Here is a 17,618-nt window from a genome sequence, read left to right on the forward strand (position 1 = left end):
GAGTTGTAGAGTCTGGCTTTAGGTGACTAGATGGTTCTAGAGGTTGCTTTTTTGGATGACCATCATTAGCATGCCATTATGAACAGTTTTGTGGAAATAAGTGTATTTTTAAAACAGATGCTTTAAAGCCAAATCAATTTACTGTGCTGTGTTTTAACTCAAAATGGCCCGAGCTTGTTATGCTTCAATGCATGTTCACATTCTAAAGGGTTATATTTAGCTCCTTACAACTTTGCTAAGCTCTTTGCCTTTAGGTTTGAACTGTGGTTATATTTGTCCTCTAAGAAAGCCTGCGCTTTTGTTTTTTCATAATATTGGTGTAAAGTAACGTCAGCAACTCTTGAGATTTTTACATTATAATTACGTTCTGTAACTTTTTTCCAAGTATCTTTTGTATCTTTTTCCTCCTTTTGTTCATCACAGAAAAAATAACATGAAGCTCTCCATATTTCTAAAGTTCATGTATAAGCACAGAAATAGTATATTTAAATAGAAGTCACTTTCACAGTCTGTGTGTACTTATGGATGTATATGCATGCAAAATATGGTGTGATATGACTTTCTGAAAGTTGGATGCCTTGCTGAAAAGCAGTCTGCAACACAGGTGTCATGTATGATGGATTGTTAGTCCTCCCAATCTTGACTTGTTTATGAGGAAGCTGTAAGAAACATGTGTCATCTGAAACTTTTCATCCTACCTTGTTTAACTCTGAGAGAACAGTTACATCGGTGTACTGAAATACTGCTTTGTGTGTGTGAGTGCTTTATTTTTACTCACTCTTGTTTTTCCTGCTTTGCCTTTATATACCCTACTTCTAGATAATATCTGAACTCTCTGTTGTAAGTACAGTGTATTTGGTGTTCTATAAATTGTTTTGTCTTAGCTACTTTTAATTTTTATTGTGTGGTGTTCTATATAGGTAGCTTGCCTGTCAGTAGAGAATTCTTAATGGAGTTTCTTTTTTGTGTGTGTGTAGGGTGTGCAAGAGAGGGATGCGCAGATACTATTGCTTACTGAGCAAGTTGAACAGTATACCAAAGAAATGGAACAAAATACACTGCTAATTGAGGAATTAAGAAATGATCTCCAAAAAGATAAAGGTAGCAACCACTTTATTTTAATGTCTATGGAAGGGTGCTAAGAAACCACAAATTTTACTGTACATTCTTTATTCACTAAAAATACCAAAAAAATATTTGCAGTATATGAGTAATATTAGTATTTTTTGTTGTTCATTTTCATTTATTAAACATTCATAAAAAGTTTAAATTCATTCACAGTAATTCAGTGGGGTTTATGGCAATGCAGTGTGTAGTTAACTATACCTGGTCTGTAAAGGTTAGAGCATAACATACAAGATCTCAGCTCTATGAAGAATTCCAAGTGAGCAGTAGCATGCAATTCAAAATAGATAATGCATTTTTAATATAATATATTTATACTATATATAAAAAAAAATGATGTGCATTTCTCATTGTTTGAATGAACAATTGGGAGAAAAAGCACTAGTGTAGTCTTTTGCAATTACTTAATTTAAAAGAGCAGCAAAGGTAAGATCTTCTTTGTAACATCATCCAAAGTGTTTCTTTCTTGCTTGATTCCTGATAGCAAGAATTCCTAGTTGTAAACAAATCAAGATTTTTCTTTACAGGGCACTCATCTCTTGCTCAGCAGAAATGCATTGGGGAAATGCAAGAAAAGCTGAAAATGCTAGAGGAGAGAACTAAGGAGGCTGAGAAAGCAGCAGAATTAGCAGAAGCAGATGTTAGAGAAAAGGACAAAGAACTTGTTGAAACTCTGAAACAAATGAGAGACTATGAACTGGTAAGCAGTGTGTCAGACTGGACAGGGTATTACATCATATTTTTGGTAGGTCGTTTTGTCTTTCCATTTTTTTATTGACTCTGTTCTAATTAGAAATTAAGTTCAAGACTTCTGATGCTGGGGTTTGTTGTTGTTTTTTTTTTTAATAAGAACATTTAGCATTCCAAGGCCTGGCTGGCTAGAGCCTTGGGTGACATGGTCTAGGGTAAGGTGTCCCTGCCTATGGCAGGGGGGTAGGAACTAGAACCATTCAATGATTCTATAGCAGTCACTGACTGTTTGCCATATTTAACAATTTGTACAAGTCATCAGTTTTAGCATATTAGTATGGGCTTCTGAAGTCCATTGAACAGTAATTGAGCACTCAAGATAAGATTCTTCAAAGAATCATATAGGAAGAGGACTCAGTTTTGAAATACGCAGAGGCTCCTCTATAGTTAAAAGATTAAATTTGTAAAAGACAAATTTGTAGATCTGCTTTTTATTCAGTAACCTTTTTCATTAAGTGTAGTGCAGAAGAGTTATACAGATTGAAAAACATATCTGTGTAGTGATGAAAACCATATTCATAATTTATTTTTCTTACATCTGCTGTTGGTTATTTTACTTTCTATTTGGTTTCAGGGAATATATGGTTTGGAAGAGGCTGTTGCTGAAATAAATGATTTAAAAAAGCAAATCAGAATAAGAGACCATGAGATCGAAACATTAATTAAGGAAGGCAATAAACTTGAACTTAAAATAAATGATTTTCTTGATGAAAATGAAGAACTCAGAGAGCGCTTAGGTATGCTATATCCATTTTGTTTTCAATTATTTGTTGTGTAAGAATTAAAATAATATTGTATCGTGGAATGTTACTACACCAAGTAACTGCTTGGAAATAATTTTGTATATTCTGGTAATATTTGCAAGTATCAAGTTAGGACAAACTGCATGAATGTACATGGCTTACAGGTTGCTTTGACTGAAGGAAATGGGATAATAGGTTTTGTAGTCCTTTCTTGGCTTTGATTCCTATTTGACTGTAAACTGCTTAATTAATTTCATAATACAGTAACTGGAAACTGAAGTTCTAGTGCTGGACTGAAAAACAGAGAAGACTTTGGACAGGCTTATTTTTATACAGAAGAATCTAAACATAAATGTTAATTTTAATTTAAACATAAATATAGTTAATTTTAGGTGGCATTTTATTGCATTTTGGGGTTTGTGTGAAGTAAAATTATACTTTTGCTCGGTGCTGTTGTATGTAGCATAAAATATGGACACCTATTAAAGTGCATATATTCAACTATCTCCTTTTTTTTAAAAAAAAAAATCTGTTTGACTAGTTACGTTCTTTTTTAAATTAAATGCATTCTAATGATTGCTAACATAGTGTTCCTGCATAATGGATAATTATATAGTGTTTACTATGTTTTAGGTCTTGAGCCAAAGACAATGATTGATTTAAGTGAATTCAGAAACAGCAAAGCACTGAAGCAGCAGCAATATAGAGCTGAAAACCACATTCTTTTGCAAGAGGCAAGTGATAAATCTTATTTTTATGTAAGAGTTACGTAATAAAAATGTGGTTGAACAAAATGAAATACTGATCTGTGAACAATAAATGCACAGATTGAAAGACTAGAAGAAGAAAGAATTGAACTGAAAAAACAGATTCGTAAGTTGGCTCAGGAGAAAGGAAGAAGAATTGCAACAACAGGTGGGATTTTTTTTGTTTATTATAAACTGTTCTTTCAAACACATGTTGTCTATACCTGTTAATATAGTTATGTTATATTTACTCATTTGTTTAAATTACAAGGCTAAATACAATGAATTTAATCTGTAGGAAGAGGTGAGTGCTTTTGTATTTTCAGTCTTATAGCCCAGTAGCTTTTTGACTTGTAGTGGCTAGTAGTGCATCACTGAGAGTTGTATGGTTGGCTTGCAGTTCTTAGATGAAGGATGTTCTCACCATGATTTCCAAGAGATCTGTATAATGTATGTGTTTCAGAAATCTTAAAATTTGAATTCTGTGCCACTCATGGAAGCATGTGCTCAAATGGAAGGGTTTACAGCTCCTTCCTTTGCAGGTAGAAAACCAGAACTCAGATGTATTAAGTGGAATATATTCCTTTGACTTGAAAAGTTAAAAATTCATAATCATCATGCATACATTTACTTGCAATTAGGATTGGATGCTGGTAATGTGCAGATAACAGATAGCTTTACTGAAGAGAAGGGAATGAATAAGAGGAAGTTGGATCTCTTGAACAGACAGGATATTACTGAAGCAAAAGCAAAGGTAGGTTCATAAAGCAAGTTCATAAACATTTGCTGTATTTCTCTTTTGAAATAAAAGTAATATGTAACAGATATTTGTAAATATCTGTTCAAATATGTGGTGCTTTTATTCACAACTTTTAAAGAATTAATAATTTGTAATTTTTTTTAGAAAACTACTGAGTATTCTGAATTTTTTGTGAATATAGGCTAGCAGCTCATACAACATGGAAGGGAGAAACACATATGCAGACAGAGAAGCACCAGTTAGACTTCTGAAGTCAGAGAAAGATATAGCTGAAAAAAAGTAAGGCTGTGAGAAGTCTACGTAGAAGAACTTCTGGCATACTTCAGAATTCAGATGCCTTGGAAAAAAGTAGAAGTGCTTCTTTGGTTCATTTATGTTCAGAGTGGCAACTAATTAATGACAACTGTAGTTCTGAAACTTTTTGTTTAAAAGAACGTTACATATCAGCAGACCTACAGTTTTCACAGACATCAGGGATAACAGATCATGCAGACAATAGAGAGGTATCAGAACACTCAAACTGCACAGGTTTATTTTCTCCTTATCAGCCAGTGTGTGAGACCTCAGAGGTAAATAACCAAAATTACAGAAACAAGCCATCTTTTCAGAATCAAGTGTCCAGAACTTCTAATTCAGACCAAACAGGTGAGGAAAATTTTTCCCCAAGACAGTCTGTCAGGAAAAACTCTGACTGCTTGTGCATCTGCTCTTGAAAAGCTAGTAACAGACAAAGCACAAGTAATGGCACTGAAGGATGAGCAAGACTATTTGCAAGTAAAGTTTTTTGATTTAACTACCTTTCAAGAAGACAGAGGAAACAAATGCCTAATACAATTCTTGCAAGTAAAAACTTTGGAAAATGGACTCAAAAATGGACAATCGGAACACTCAGGTCAGGTAGATCCTGTTGAAAATCTCATAGAACAATTGAGGAGAGAATTAACCCTTAGATCACAGGTGAGACATTTATAGTATGCGTATGCTTATATCTATTGCAGTTATTCAGAAGGTAAATTCAAATAATGCAGATGTGTTAGTTTACTTTCATCTTTATTAAGTAAAGCTATAGGATACTTCAAATAGAACTGGCATTTTTTCTTGTAATAAAAAAAGTGCCAAGTCATTCATTTTCAGTTTATTTGTTAACATAGGCAGATATTTTCATTCCATTGGTGGAAAAAATTTGCATAACACCTGTGCATACACACACATGTAGACAGGTACAAAGACAGAATAGTTTTTATTCTAAGACCTTCCACACATCTGTGTAAGTAAAGTACTCATCATTTTCCTCTGTGCATATAGCTTTGCATCTCATACAAAACAAAAAAAACAATGCCTCCAAAAAAACCCCACAAACAAACAAACAAAGACCACACAAACACACACACACAACCCCACAGGGTAAATATTTATGTAAAATTTATTTACAGGTTTTTCCTGATAATTCTGCTTCTGTGAAGATGAGGCTGTTTCTTTGTTGCCTTCTATGTAACACCTCATCTTGGTTTACGTACTGTGTAATTTCACTGTTGAACATACATGAATTAGCAATATTTTCTAGCATTCTCATTTAACTACAGAGTCTTAACGAAAATTCTAATACTGAAATTCCTGAACTATGATTTTTGAGACATCTTTCTTCTTTTCTTTAGAATGAGTATCTTGCAAATGAATTAAGTATGAGAGAGCGAGATTTGGAGAGGAACAGGACCGTAATAGCCAAATTTCAATGTAAATGTAAGTAACAGACTGTTTTAAAACTAGGGAATGTTATCAGGCACCTGCAGATAGTTTGCTTATTTTGTGACCACAAATATCTAACTTCGCAGTTTCTGTTTTAAATGCAGTTTACTTTGGTCTTTCACAGTGATTGTATTTGCTGTGTGCATAGAAGGTTATTAGACAGTCATTCTTACATACTTATGAACTGTGGGCATTATGGTTGTGGATTGGTCCAGGTGTGAACACAATGATGAGAAAACGATGAATGTTAATGGCATTTATCAGGTTGGAATTTCTCTGAATTATCATTAATGACTTTTTAAATTTTGTGTTTATGTTAGTGTGTATTTTTGTGTACTTGTGTATGAATACATACATGGTGCTGCTACTTTTAAATTAGTGATAGAACATGAAACATAGTTAATTCATACTAAATATGTTAAACTAGGATCTCTCACGTTTTTCGTTCCTGAATCAGACCATATAAGGCCTTTAAGTCTGTGAGTGATCCCAATTAGAACAATTTACTTGTGTGATTGCGGTGCTTGTTTGACTCCAAGGAAGTGTTTGGGAATTAAACCCATTCATTGCTTACATATACATTAGCTGAAGAGTACTGCTCAAAAAGTCCAAAGTAAAAATAATGCTTATTTCTCTAGACAAGAATCTTTTACTGCGCCAAATATTGCATGCACTCCTGTATCTTCAGAACAGTTAGCCATCTTGTAAACTTGCAGAAAAAGTCCTGAGTGATTTCTGTTTGGGTTTTTTTAAAGTTTCCAGACTTCTTGCTCTGTCTTGGGAAATCTGAAATTCTACTGTCAAACTAATGGTGGCAGGAAAATTGTATGTTTTGAGAGTCCTTATTAAAGTAATTTAAATGTTCTTTTTTTCCCAGAATCAGGGAATTCAGGCAATTTCCATATACCTCCTTGTAAAGCGCAAACATTTCCAAGATAGCCACATTTCTGGATTTGTGAAAGCTAGTCAGACAGGCTACTAAAGAATTGAAGAGAATGGCAGAAAACATTGGAGGCTGGAAGGTTCAAAAAACTCAAATGTGTTCCCATATGCATTTCATATTTCATTAATATTATATTTTGTTTGTATTTGACCAGCAACATACACCCTGTAGATGTTCCTAGCAGCTTTACTTTTCACATCCTAATTGGTTATGTTTATATATAGTATGAACATTCTTTCTCCATATCAAATCAACAAGTATTATAATGACGTCCTAGGAAATCTTAAATTATTTTTTTAATGCTTTTAGATGCATTTACAATTTTTATTACAGTGAAAGAATTATCAGAAGAGAATAAACAACTTGAACAAGGAATGAAAGAAATATTGCAAGCTGTCAAGGAAATGCAGAAGGATTCTAATGTGAAGGGAGGAGAAACAGCCTTAATAATCCCTAGTCTGGATCGTTTAGTTAACGTAAGCTTCCTTTCTGAAGTATTATTTAGTTTTATGGGATTTATAAGCTTCTGTTTTCTCCTCGATTAGTGGGTTATTGTATAATTAAATATTAGCTTCCTTATACATATGCATCCATAGTTACAAGTAGGAATACGTAGTATAATACCTCTTTAAAAATGCAAATTTATAATATTCAGCAACAGGAGATTGCTAGTAAAAATTAAACAAAACACCTTCAGCTGGATGGTACAAACCTGCCTTTGGTAAATTTATTGTACCAGTCATAAAGCTTAGGTAAAAGTTTGTTTGCATGTCTTTTATCTCTGGGACCTGCAGAGTTTAAGAAAAAATTCTTTATTCAAACATCTTGCAAATAAAAAAAAAGGGTGATTTTTTTATAGTTATTTTTTTTTTTCCTTTACAGGAAAATTGAATAATTTAAGCCACAGTCTATGGTAAACTATACAGGAAACTGATATGTAGATTTTACAACATTAAGATTTCATTCTTTTTGCCAATTTTATATAGTCTAAATTTGAGGGTTCCAGTTTATTATGGGCAGAAAAGCTTTTTTTTTTTTTTAACATTTTCTCTGTTTTGTTGGTTAAATGTTTACTGTGTTAGGCAATGGAGTCAAAGAATTCAGAAGGAATCTTTGATATTAGTGTGCACTTGAAAACTCAGGTTGATCAGCTTTCAGGACGAAATGAAGAATTAAGACGGGAACTGAAACAGACTCACAAAGAGGCAATAAATTTCTCTAATCAGCTGGCAAATGCAAATGAAAAGGTATACGATTTATTTTATACAATTTATTTTGTGCTTGAAAAGTGGCTGCTCTAATAATTCAGAACAAAACCACAATATCTATAAGATACTAAATTTAGCTTATGTGAACAGTGGGATTATGCAAATCTGAAGTATATATATTGGATCTACCAATTTGTCCATTTTAAGTTCAAATCTTACTCTTCTTAATGTTACTTTATCCTTGGAATAGCCTATCATGCTAAAGTCCATTCATACCTATCTTTGGAGGGAGATGTCCCCAAAAAGCTCATGGATTTCTTTCTTCAAGAAGCCAGTAGTCTTGCATTTGTTTTTTATTAAGTAACAGAGATTAAGTGTTCTAAAATGTGAATAATTCTCTAAAATCCTCTCTTGTTTTAAGTTATGCAATTGATTTTTGTGGAATGCTGCTTTCAAGGGCAGGAATGAGGAATGAATTATTGTCTGACAAGAAGCCAAATTTAAATTTGGCGATACAAAAAGAGTTCCCAGTAATTAATATTCTAGAATAGTGTTTTATGTACTGTGTTAGAGTAGAGAATCAGAGCTTTTAAAAAGTTATATGGAAAGGCAAAGATTTGTTTCGAATAAACCATCATACCACTGTAATAATTCTTTCCAAAACTATCTTTTCAAAAGGAATAGAAATGCACTGCATTTTAAACAATTTGGAATAAAACTGTAGTGAATACTCAGATATGAAGCTGCCCTGACTACTGGAGTAATTTCATAAATTTGGCTTAAGATCCGAATTTAAAGATTTATGGAATCAGAGCATTTCTAAAAGATTACTTTAAAGAGTATGTGACTACTTTAGAACATCAGTGGAAAGTGAATTAGGTTGTTAATAACAACTGATGTAGCACAGGAAAACTATGTTTTCCGTAAGTTTATTTTTAATTGAATAGGAAAAGCTGATTTATGGTTTTGTTTCTTTTTTCTAGATTGCACAATTGAAAAATGAAATTTCCTTATTACAGCAGTCAGAAGGTGCCAATATTGTCTTCCAAACAGTGAATCTTCCAGAAGGAATGGTTCCTTCAAGTGTTAATATGATTAACTCTCTGAATGAATATTTAATACATCTTGTACAGGTAACTCATTTACTCCTTAACATCAAGAATATTTGTAACTTATGGCTAATTCTTTTGAAATGTAATACCATGCCTTGTATGGACAGGGAGGTTGCTCAAAAATTACTTTGAAGTTCTGACATCAGCTAAATTCCTTGAGCTATTCTGTTTAGTTTTTTTAAGCTTAAAGTATTTTGCTGTGTTGCAAACCTGGAAGGTAATACTTAAATCTTAGAACAATTCAGATTGTTTTTTAAATCTAAATTTTGATCTAAATATTTGCTCACGCTTCCTTCCACTTCTGTAATTGCACTCTTTCTATGAGAAATTCTCTGTTACTGCTGTCTGGACTCTACACCTGAGTCTGCATGTGCAAATCCTACTCTGAATAGGTTTTCTCTATACAGCAAAGGTCTCTGTTTATCTACCATGTGAATTTTCTTTCCATTATTTGTCAAAAATACATCAACATTTGTAAAGAGAAGCATAAATACATTTAAACAGGAGCCATTGATCATACAGTAAAGAATGCTTTTACAGTAAAAAGAACTTGCCTTTTTCTTATTGTTAAATTATATTGTTCTGTCTTTGATCAATTTTCTTGATTAGAGATTATCTTTCAGGTGTGTATGATTATAGAAGAGTATTTGGGAACATAAGAAAACATTGCTTTTCAGTCAGACATTCAGTTAGTATTCTTTGTGGGCTAGCCTCATGTTGTGGTGGCTTGAACGCTGAGGACTGTAATTCACACTGCAATGATGCACTATTTCACACCTTTATATTAATATGTGTCCCAGATTTTATTGGACTTGGTTTTATCTGTTGCTTCTAAAGAAAATACACAGTTAATATCTGCAGTTTGTACAGTTCATGACAGAAGGTTCTATCATGAAAAAAAAGGGAGAACTGGCATTTTGAGTAATACTTTCATGTGTAAAACCTTTGTTAATCACTTCAATATTGTATTTGGAAAATAATTATTAGGAACTGGAAAATAAAGAACAGTTACTTAAACAATTAGAAGACGCAGTAGAAGACTACAAGCGAAAATTTGCAGTAATTCGTCATCAACAAGGCTTGCTGTATAAAGAATATCAAAGGTATTGCTCTCTTTTCTATATTTTGAAAGTTCAACTATCTGAATGTTGAAGAATGTAGATGAGGTAAGGCACTTTAACTTAAGAATTACTTCATCATTAAACCAGATGCAGCCTAAACAGAGGGGATAGCTTTTCAGTAATCCAGCTACAGTTTACAATATATTTTTCAAATTATGTTACTGCTAAAAATAAGGATCTTGGTTTGTAATATTTGCCGATAGTTACACTTTTAAAAATCATCATGTCTTTTATCATTATAAATGAAAATATTTAATTACTGTTTTAGTCAAAAGGAAAGCTGGCAGAAAGAGTCTGAAGATATGAAAGAGAAAATGAAAAAGCTAGAAGAGCAAAAAGAACAGGATGCTACAAAAATAAAGGCATATTCTGTAAGTAATTTTTATTAGCAAAAAGAAATTAGTTCAACACAGATGAACAGAATTTTCACACCTAAATAATAATTGTACAAGAAAGCTTGTCTATGGAGTTGAATCTTACCTTATTTCTATACAAGGTTCTTTTAAAAAATTGTGTTACAGAATCTACTCAGTGCACTTCAGCTGGATCCTGATGAAACAAAGAAAGTACTTGCAGAGAACAGTAGAAAAATAACTGTTTTACGAGTTAATGAAAGGTCATTAACAAGGCAGTATACCGCTTTACTTGAAACAGAACGGCATCTTAGAAAAGAAAATGAGAAACTAAAGGGTGAAATAACACATATAGAGACTGCAGTTACAGAGAAGATTGGAAACTTGCAACGATTCAAGGTACAGTTTACAGTAGTGATAGTACATATGTTTATTTTTACAGTTTGGCAATAAATGCCTTTTTTGTTTTTAAATGGAGACACTATTAGTTTCTTGAATGCATTACCCAAATGCTTGTCAAATGCTGCTGTAAATTTTGTCAAAAGATTCTTTGTGTTTACATAAGCATCATAATATGAAACCTGTCAGTTTTCTCCTTTTTACTTGAAAGTGTCATATGAAACCAAATTACGTTTTGACCTTGCAGGTTCCTAGGGCCTTTATTAACTCATCTTTGTAAAGTATGGTTTTGACAGTGCGTTCATGAGGCAGCTGTTGATAAAATCACCCAGAGAGTTGGAATACCAGAAAAATTTTATCAGTGCTTATTGCAAGCAGTTTATAAAGATGGACAGTAGTTTAGTAAAATAAACCAGTATTATGTTCTAAAGCATTATATTAAATAGTATTCTTTTTCTGTGAAGTAATTTTAATTTTCCTATTTAAAGATCCAGCAGACCTTAATAATGTACTGTGCTGATTGTTTTCATAGGAAATGGCTAGCTTTAAGATCGCAGCTCTGCAAAAAGTGTTGGATGGTAGTGTGCCATTGTCTGAGCTAGAGCTGGCTAATAAGCAGTATAATGCATTAACTGCTAAATACAGAGATATGTTACAAAAAGATAATGTGCTCGTCCAGCAGACAATGAACATGGAACATGTGGAGGTAATGTTTCCATTATGTTTGAACCTCTCCTAAGGGAAAAACTCCTTCATTATACATTTGTTTTGTATTGGTTTTTATTCCCACATAATAGAAAGATAGAACACAAGTCCCAGCACTGATACTGCTGGTTATATCAGTCCCATAGTGGGCATGAGATGTTAGAGCCAGTCTTACTGTTGCTTTTGAATTGATTTCGTGTCTCCAGTAATTTTCAGTGGATTAGGAAACATACACAGTCACAGATTTTATTTCAATGAGCATACGTAGAATCATAGAGTAGTTAGGGTTGGAAAGGACCTTAAGATCATTCCGTTGAATTGTTTTGGTGTGTTGGTTTATTTGATTATGTTTGCTTTTTAAGTGTGGGTATTTTCCCTCACAAAGTATTTTTAGTTCTTTGATTACCAAAACAAGGCTGGCAGAAGGAGTATTTGTTACCGTCTTCCATTTTCTAGGTAATAAGGAAAGTAGAATGAGTGTATACACTTTTAAAGCTTTCTCTCAAAGTAAATGCTGTTACTAATTTCTGATTTACAAGAATGAAATGTACAGTTCCAAAAGGCAGTAAGCAGTAAGCCTTTTGCACCATAAAAAAAAAAAAAAGTAAGCAACCAAAGACTGCACACAGTGCATTTGCAAAATGTTGTAGGGGCTGTAAATATGTAGCTATTCTTTTGAACATTTATTCTCAAGTAGAAAGGAACTTCTTTTCAAGAACTGTAAAGCTGGCTTCAAAGCTACGTTACTACCTCCCACTTTTCATTCATGTCGGAAATAACAGTCCAAGAAAGTAGTAGTTTAAATAGATAAAGCTCATGTCATGTTCTTGTCTGTTGGGTTTCTTTGGTTGACAGGGGTTAAATACATTTGCTGGGTAAACTTACTGAACTACTAAATTTGTCTGCTTGGGAACAGGTGGATGCATTTGTGTCAGCTGAAATTTTTTTGAAATTTTCTGAAGTTTTGTGCATTGCCTATTTCAGCAGTTTCACAGAGGTAGAGAATCATTTATCATAGCAAATGAAAAATGTTTTTAGAAAACTAGAAATTAGAATCATAAAACAGCCCCAACTTTCTCAGCCTGTCTTCATATGGGAAGCGCTTGAGCCCCCTTAGCATCCTCATGGCCCTCCTCTGGACTTGCTCCAACAGTTCCATGTGCTTCTTATGTTGAGGACACCAGAACTGTATACAGTACTCCAAGTGGGGTCTCACGAGAGCAGATAAAGGGGCAGGATCACTTTCAACCTGCTGGTCAAACTCCTTTTGATGCAGCCCAGGATACAGTTGGCTTCCTTAATATGAATTATTCTATTTGCTTTACTGGTTAATGTGGAAATTTTTGTTTCTGTGTGGAGGAGTGAAGGAACATTTACAAAACTGATGTTTTTCATCATATTAGATGTTTAAAAGCACTAAAAGAAGCATATGATCCATATCAGATATGTATTTATGTGCAACATGAAGTATCCTGTGCAGGATGAAATATCTTCCAGAAGTACTTTTTTCTTTCCCAGTGTTAGTAAGCTGTTTAATATTACAGATTTCTTCATCTAATTCTAGACACTCTAGGAATCGGTCACTGGTGATAAATGTTCACAGTAATACTAGTTGGCAGTAAGATACAGCATAGAGAGAAAAGACTAGCATTTTTACACTTGGGGGGAAACTTACGCTCTTCTGTTGTGGTGTATGTAGATTATGGGCTATGCATTAATCTGTTAATTGAAAAGATTTTATAGATACTAATTCTGCTACAGTTAAATACTTTGCTGTTGTGTTGCAACTTTTTTGTCATACAGTGTGAGAATATATCCTTGAAAGCACAGATAAATTTATTGAATAAGGAATTGGAGATCACGAAAGAGAAACTTCACACTGTAGAACAGGCTTGGGAACAGATGACTAAACTGGGCAAGTATGAAAGTTATTTTGCAGCATTAAAAATCAAATGGTATGTCCTGCATGAAAGTAATATCTCAAAATGTTTTAAACTTTATACATCTTAAACAGAACAGTCAAAACTATTTTGTATTTGTCATTAACAATCTTAATTTTTTTGGTGATTTTGTTTGTTTCATTTTATTTATCTGTTTGACCAATACCAACTTTGTTTTTCTTCCTCTGTAAACTGTTCCACGTTGATTTTTCTTGGGTTAAGGGTTTAAAAGCTGGAATTTCCTGGTTTCATGCTCTGTAGCACAGTATTTTTTTTCTTGATAGATGAGGCTTCTTTCTGTACAGTTTACAGTCCCATTATTCAGGAACAACTCATCCACTTCGACTGCCTTTACAGATCTTAAATTAAATTTCCTGAAGATTTGCCAGTTGAATTCAGGACAGAATGAAAGGCTACACTGAAAATACTTATCTGTCTCAATAAGGATAGTTGCAGATATGCCCATTTTTAATTGATAATGATATTTTATTCAAATTAGATACTTTTCAAACACGTAATAAGGCAAGATAACCATGTCTCCAGTTTAAAGAAGTAATACAGTAAAAATTATCTGACAGAGATAAATCAAAACTCATATTCTGTTTCATGGTGCAAATAATTTTATAGTTGAATCAGTTTGTGTGTTTCCTAATGTAAATATTTTTTTAATGTAGGGGATGACAATACCATGGATAAGGCCACAAAGGCAGTAACCAACAGTGAGATTTTGTCCATTTCTAAGAAAATTACCATGTTGGAAATGAAGGAACTAAATGAAAGACAGAGAGCAGAACATTCACAACGAATGTATGAACAGTTAAGGAATACTGTAAAGCAAATAGAAGAACGTAATTTTGAATTAGAAACAAAATTTGCTGAGGTAAATCTGTTGAGAATTTACAACATAATTTCACACATCTTAGAAGCATATCCTTGAGCTTTTCAAAAAATATTAATTTGTATCACAACTGGCAAGTAAGCTTATGCAAAATATAGCTGCCTTTAAGAGCTGCAGTCCTGCATGCATAGTACATATGATAATTTATTTGTCAGTAGTTTAGTTAATCTCTGTAAAATGCATCATTACATCATCTCTGTAAAACAGCTTGCTACTTTTTCAGCAGACTGCTAGAAAAAGTTTTGTTCTTATTTCTTGTGTCTAATTCATATGATCCCTTTTCTGCTAACTTTTCCTTAATTACCAATGATTAAAAAAATGTTAGGCCTTTGCATCCCATTTGCAAATGATAGTGTCATGGTTCTGTTATAGACTGGTTATGTCCTCTGTTACATGCCAAACATTATCTATAATGCAGGAATAGAAGAGTGTGCTATTGAAGCTGGTGATCTATAGTATTCCTGTCATATCAGCCTTAATCTTTTCAGATTTTTTTTGTCCTAACTACTTGTATTTGAAATTTGTTACACAAATTCTGTAGTAGTAGGAAACTTTATTATAATTTCCAGTTAAATTTATTTAAGCAATTTTACATGTTTGTTCCTGTGCCAGTGTTGGTCTGTAATTTAAACACAAGAGAAGAAATAGTTATGTTGACAGGAATGTTGGTAGATTGTATTCATTCCCCCTGCTTGTGCCTTGCTAGAATTTAGCCTAACTGGTTTGCATTGCTGTTATCTGACTTACCATTTCTCTGGGCTTTAGCACAGTTTTGTTACATGGTTTTCATTTTAATTTATTTGGGACATGGAGTAACTGAAAGTATAAAGCTTTTCAGCAGCAGTGTTGTATTGTTAAAAACTTTGATTGCATGTGTTCTTTTATTTCATTAAGAAGTGTCTCAGATCATGCACCCTGAGATCACATTTTCCTTTTTCTCTTTTGCATATATTATCTACCTTTTGATATATTTAGCTCTACGCATCTTCCTTCATCCTGAATTGATGAACTCCACATTTTTTTCTTAGTAGTTTCTCTGTGTATTCCTTTTTTTTCCTCATTCCTGTAGCTCCAGGACATATGTTTTCTGTTTCATACACTCCTGTTGTCAGTGCCTCCTAACCCAGCATCACTGCTTTTTTCTTTTTTTTGAAAGAGATATTTATATGTATATATATAACAACATTGTGCTAAGGTAACCAGTGAAAGTTGTAAGTGATATCAGTTTAAGAATTGGTAAGTAGAAAAAATCTACCAGACATAGAATCATAGAATCATAGAATCGTTAGGGTTGGAAAGGACCTTAAGATCATCTAGTTCCAACCCCCCTGTCGTGGGCAGGGACACCTTACGCTAAATCATATCACCCAAGGCCTCGTCCAACCTGGTCTTGAACACTGCCAGGGATGGAGCATTCACAACCTCCCTGGGCAACCCATTCCTGTGCCTCACCACCCTAACAGGAAAGAATTTCCTTCTTATATCCAATCTAAGCTTCCCCTGTTTAACCCATTACCTCTTGTCCTATCACTGCAGTCTCTATTGAAGAGTCCCTCTCCAGCATCCCTATAGGCCCCCTTCAGATACTCATAAATCTGCTCAACACAACTGTTAGATTTCCAGATACTAGTGCTTCAGATATGTGAAGTGCAGGTAATAAGATACATCACACTATTTCCTCTGTTTAGGAAACCAGGTTTAATTAAGGGGTGGTATCAGATTAATCTGCCACTGTAAATTATATTTACTAAATTCATTCCTGAGGCTTCTCCATGTTGTCTAACACTTTTCAGATATCTATCTTTTCTTAATGCTCATTGTTTTGGACTGAAAACATTGGTTACTTGGTATTTGAAAAATCAGGCTGCTTGAAAGAATATCACTTAAATATGAAAGTCTTTTGTATTAGAAATAACAAAAGATCTACACTATAATGACACTTTGCACTGATAACCTATATTTGTGTTACCAGTCCTAATAAGTGAAATTGTGTTTTCAACACAGCTGAACAGTGTTTTTTAACAACTAAAGAAAAGATGCTTTTGGCACTGCTTTTTCTTTGCAGGGTTGACAGCATTTGTGTGCTTAGAATACATTTTGGTTTTTTCTGGTTTGTTTTCTTTTTTTTTTTTTTTTTTTAAGCTTACCAAAATCAACCTGGAGGCACAGAAAGTGGAACAGGAATTAAGAGATGAATTGGCAAAGAGTGTAAGTAAGGCAGTAAGTGATGCAGATAGACGACAAATCATGGACCTAGAAAAGCGTGAGATGGAACTGAAGACTGAGGTATCAAAGTAAGTGTTGATATAATAAATTTCACATGCAGTATGTTTGGAAGCATGCAAAAATTTAAGCTATATAGGTTTACATAATCACAGAATAGTTAGGGTTGGAAAGGACCTTAAGATCATAAAGTTCCAAGTCCCCTGCCATGGGCAGGGACACCTCACACTAAACCGTGTCACCCAAGGCTCTGTCCGACCCGGCCTTGAACACTGCCAGGGATGGAGCATTTGTAACTTCCTTGGGCAACACATTCCAGTGCCTCACCACCCTCACAGTAAAGAACTTCTTCCTTATATCCAATCTAAACTTCCCCTGTTTAAGTTTTAACCTGTTACCCCTTGTCCTACCACTACAGTCCCTAATAAAGAGTCCCTCCCTAGCGTCTTTATAGGCCCCCTTCAGATACTAGAAGGCTGCTATGAGGTCTCCACACAGCCTTCTCTTCTCCAGGTTGAACAGCCCCAACTTTCTCATCCTCTTTTCATACGGGAGGTGCTCCAGTCCCCTGATCATCCTCGTGGCCCTCCTCTGGACTTGTTCCAACAGTTCCATGTCCTTTTTATGTTGAGGACACCAGAACTGCACACAATACTCCAGGTGAGGTCTCACAAGAGCACAGTGCAGGGGCAGGATCACCTCCTTCGACCTGCTGGTCACACTCCTTTTGATGCAGCCCAGGATACGGTTGGCTTTCTGGGCTGCAAGCGTGCACTGCCGGCTCATGTTCATTTTCTCATCAACCAACACCCCCAAGTCCTTCTCTGTAGGGCTGCTCTGGATCTC

The 17,618-nt window shown here is 34.1% G+C and overlaps 1 protein-coding gene across 1 annotated transcript in view; it reads left to right on the forward strand.

The window, feature by feature from the left end:
- Positions 1-17,618, forward strand: part of LOC133269914 (centrosomal protein of 290 kDa-like) — a 49,986-nt gene that overhangs the window by 7,358 nt on the left and 25,010 nt on the right. Inside the window, exons 13-29 of the mRNA XM_061454639.1 lie at positions 978-1,101; positions 1,653-1,825; positions 2,450-2,612; positions 3,252-3,352; positions 3,446-3,533; positions 4,006-4,118; positions 5,780-5,864; positions 7,147-7,289; positions 7,896-8,060; positions 9,005-9,154; positions 10,121-10,236; positions 10,523-10,625; positions 10,776-11,006; positions 11,539-11,712; positions 13,515-13,626; positions 14,326-14,531; positions 16,692-16,843. Coding sequence (XP_061310623.1) covers positions 978-1,101; positions 1,653-1,825; positions 2,450-2,612; positions 3,252-3,352; positions 3,446-3,533; positions 4,006-4,118; positions 5,780-5,864; positions 7,147-7,289; positions 7,896-8,060; positions 9,005-9,154; positions 10,121-10,236; positions 10,523-10,625; positions 10,776-11,006; positions 11,539-11,712; positions 13,515-13,626; positions 14,326-14,531; positions 16,692-16,843 — 2,399 coding nt within the window. The remainder of the gene's footprint in view (positions 1-977; positions 1,102-1,652; positions 1,826-2,449; positions 2,613-3,251; positions 3,353-3,445; positions 3,534-4,005; positions 4,119-5,779; positions 5,865-7,146; positions 7,290-7,895; positions 8,061-9,004; positions 9,155-10,120; positions 10,237-10,522; positions 10,626-10,775; positions 11,007-11,538; positions 11,713-13,514; positions 13,627-14,325; positions 14,532-16,691; positions 16,844-17,618) is intronic.

Source organism: Pezoporus flaviventris, unplaced genomic scaffold (genome assembly GCF_033815535.1).
Source record: "Pezoporus flaviventris isolate CSIRO_AGI_PZ_B2104156 unplaced genomic scaffold, CSIRO_AGI_Pfla_v1 ptg000016l, whole genome shotgun sequence".
Lineage (NCBI taxonomy): Eukaryota > Metazoa > Chordata > Aves > Psittaciformes > Psittacidae > Pezoporus > Pezoporus flaviventris.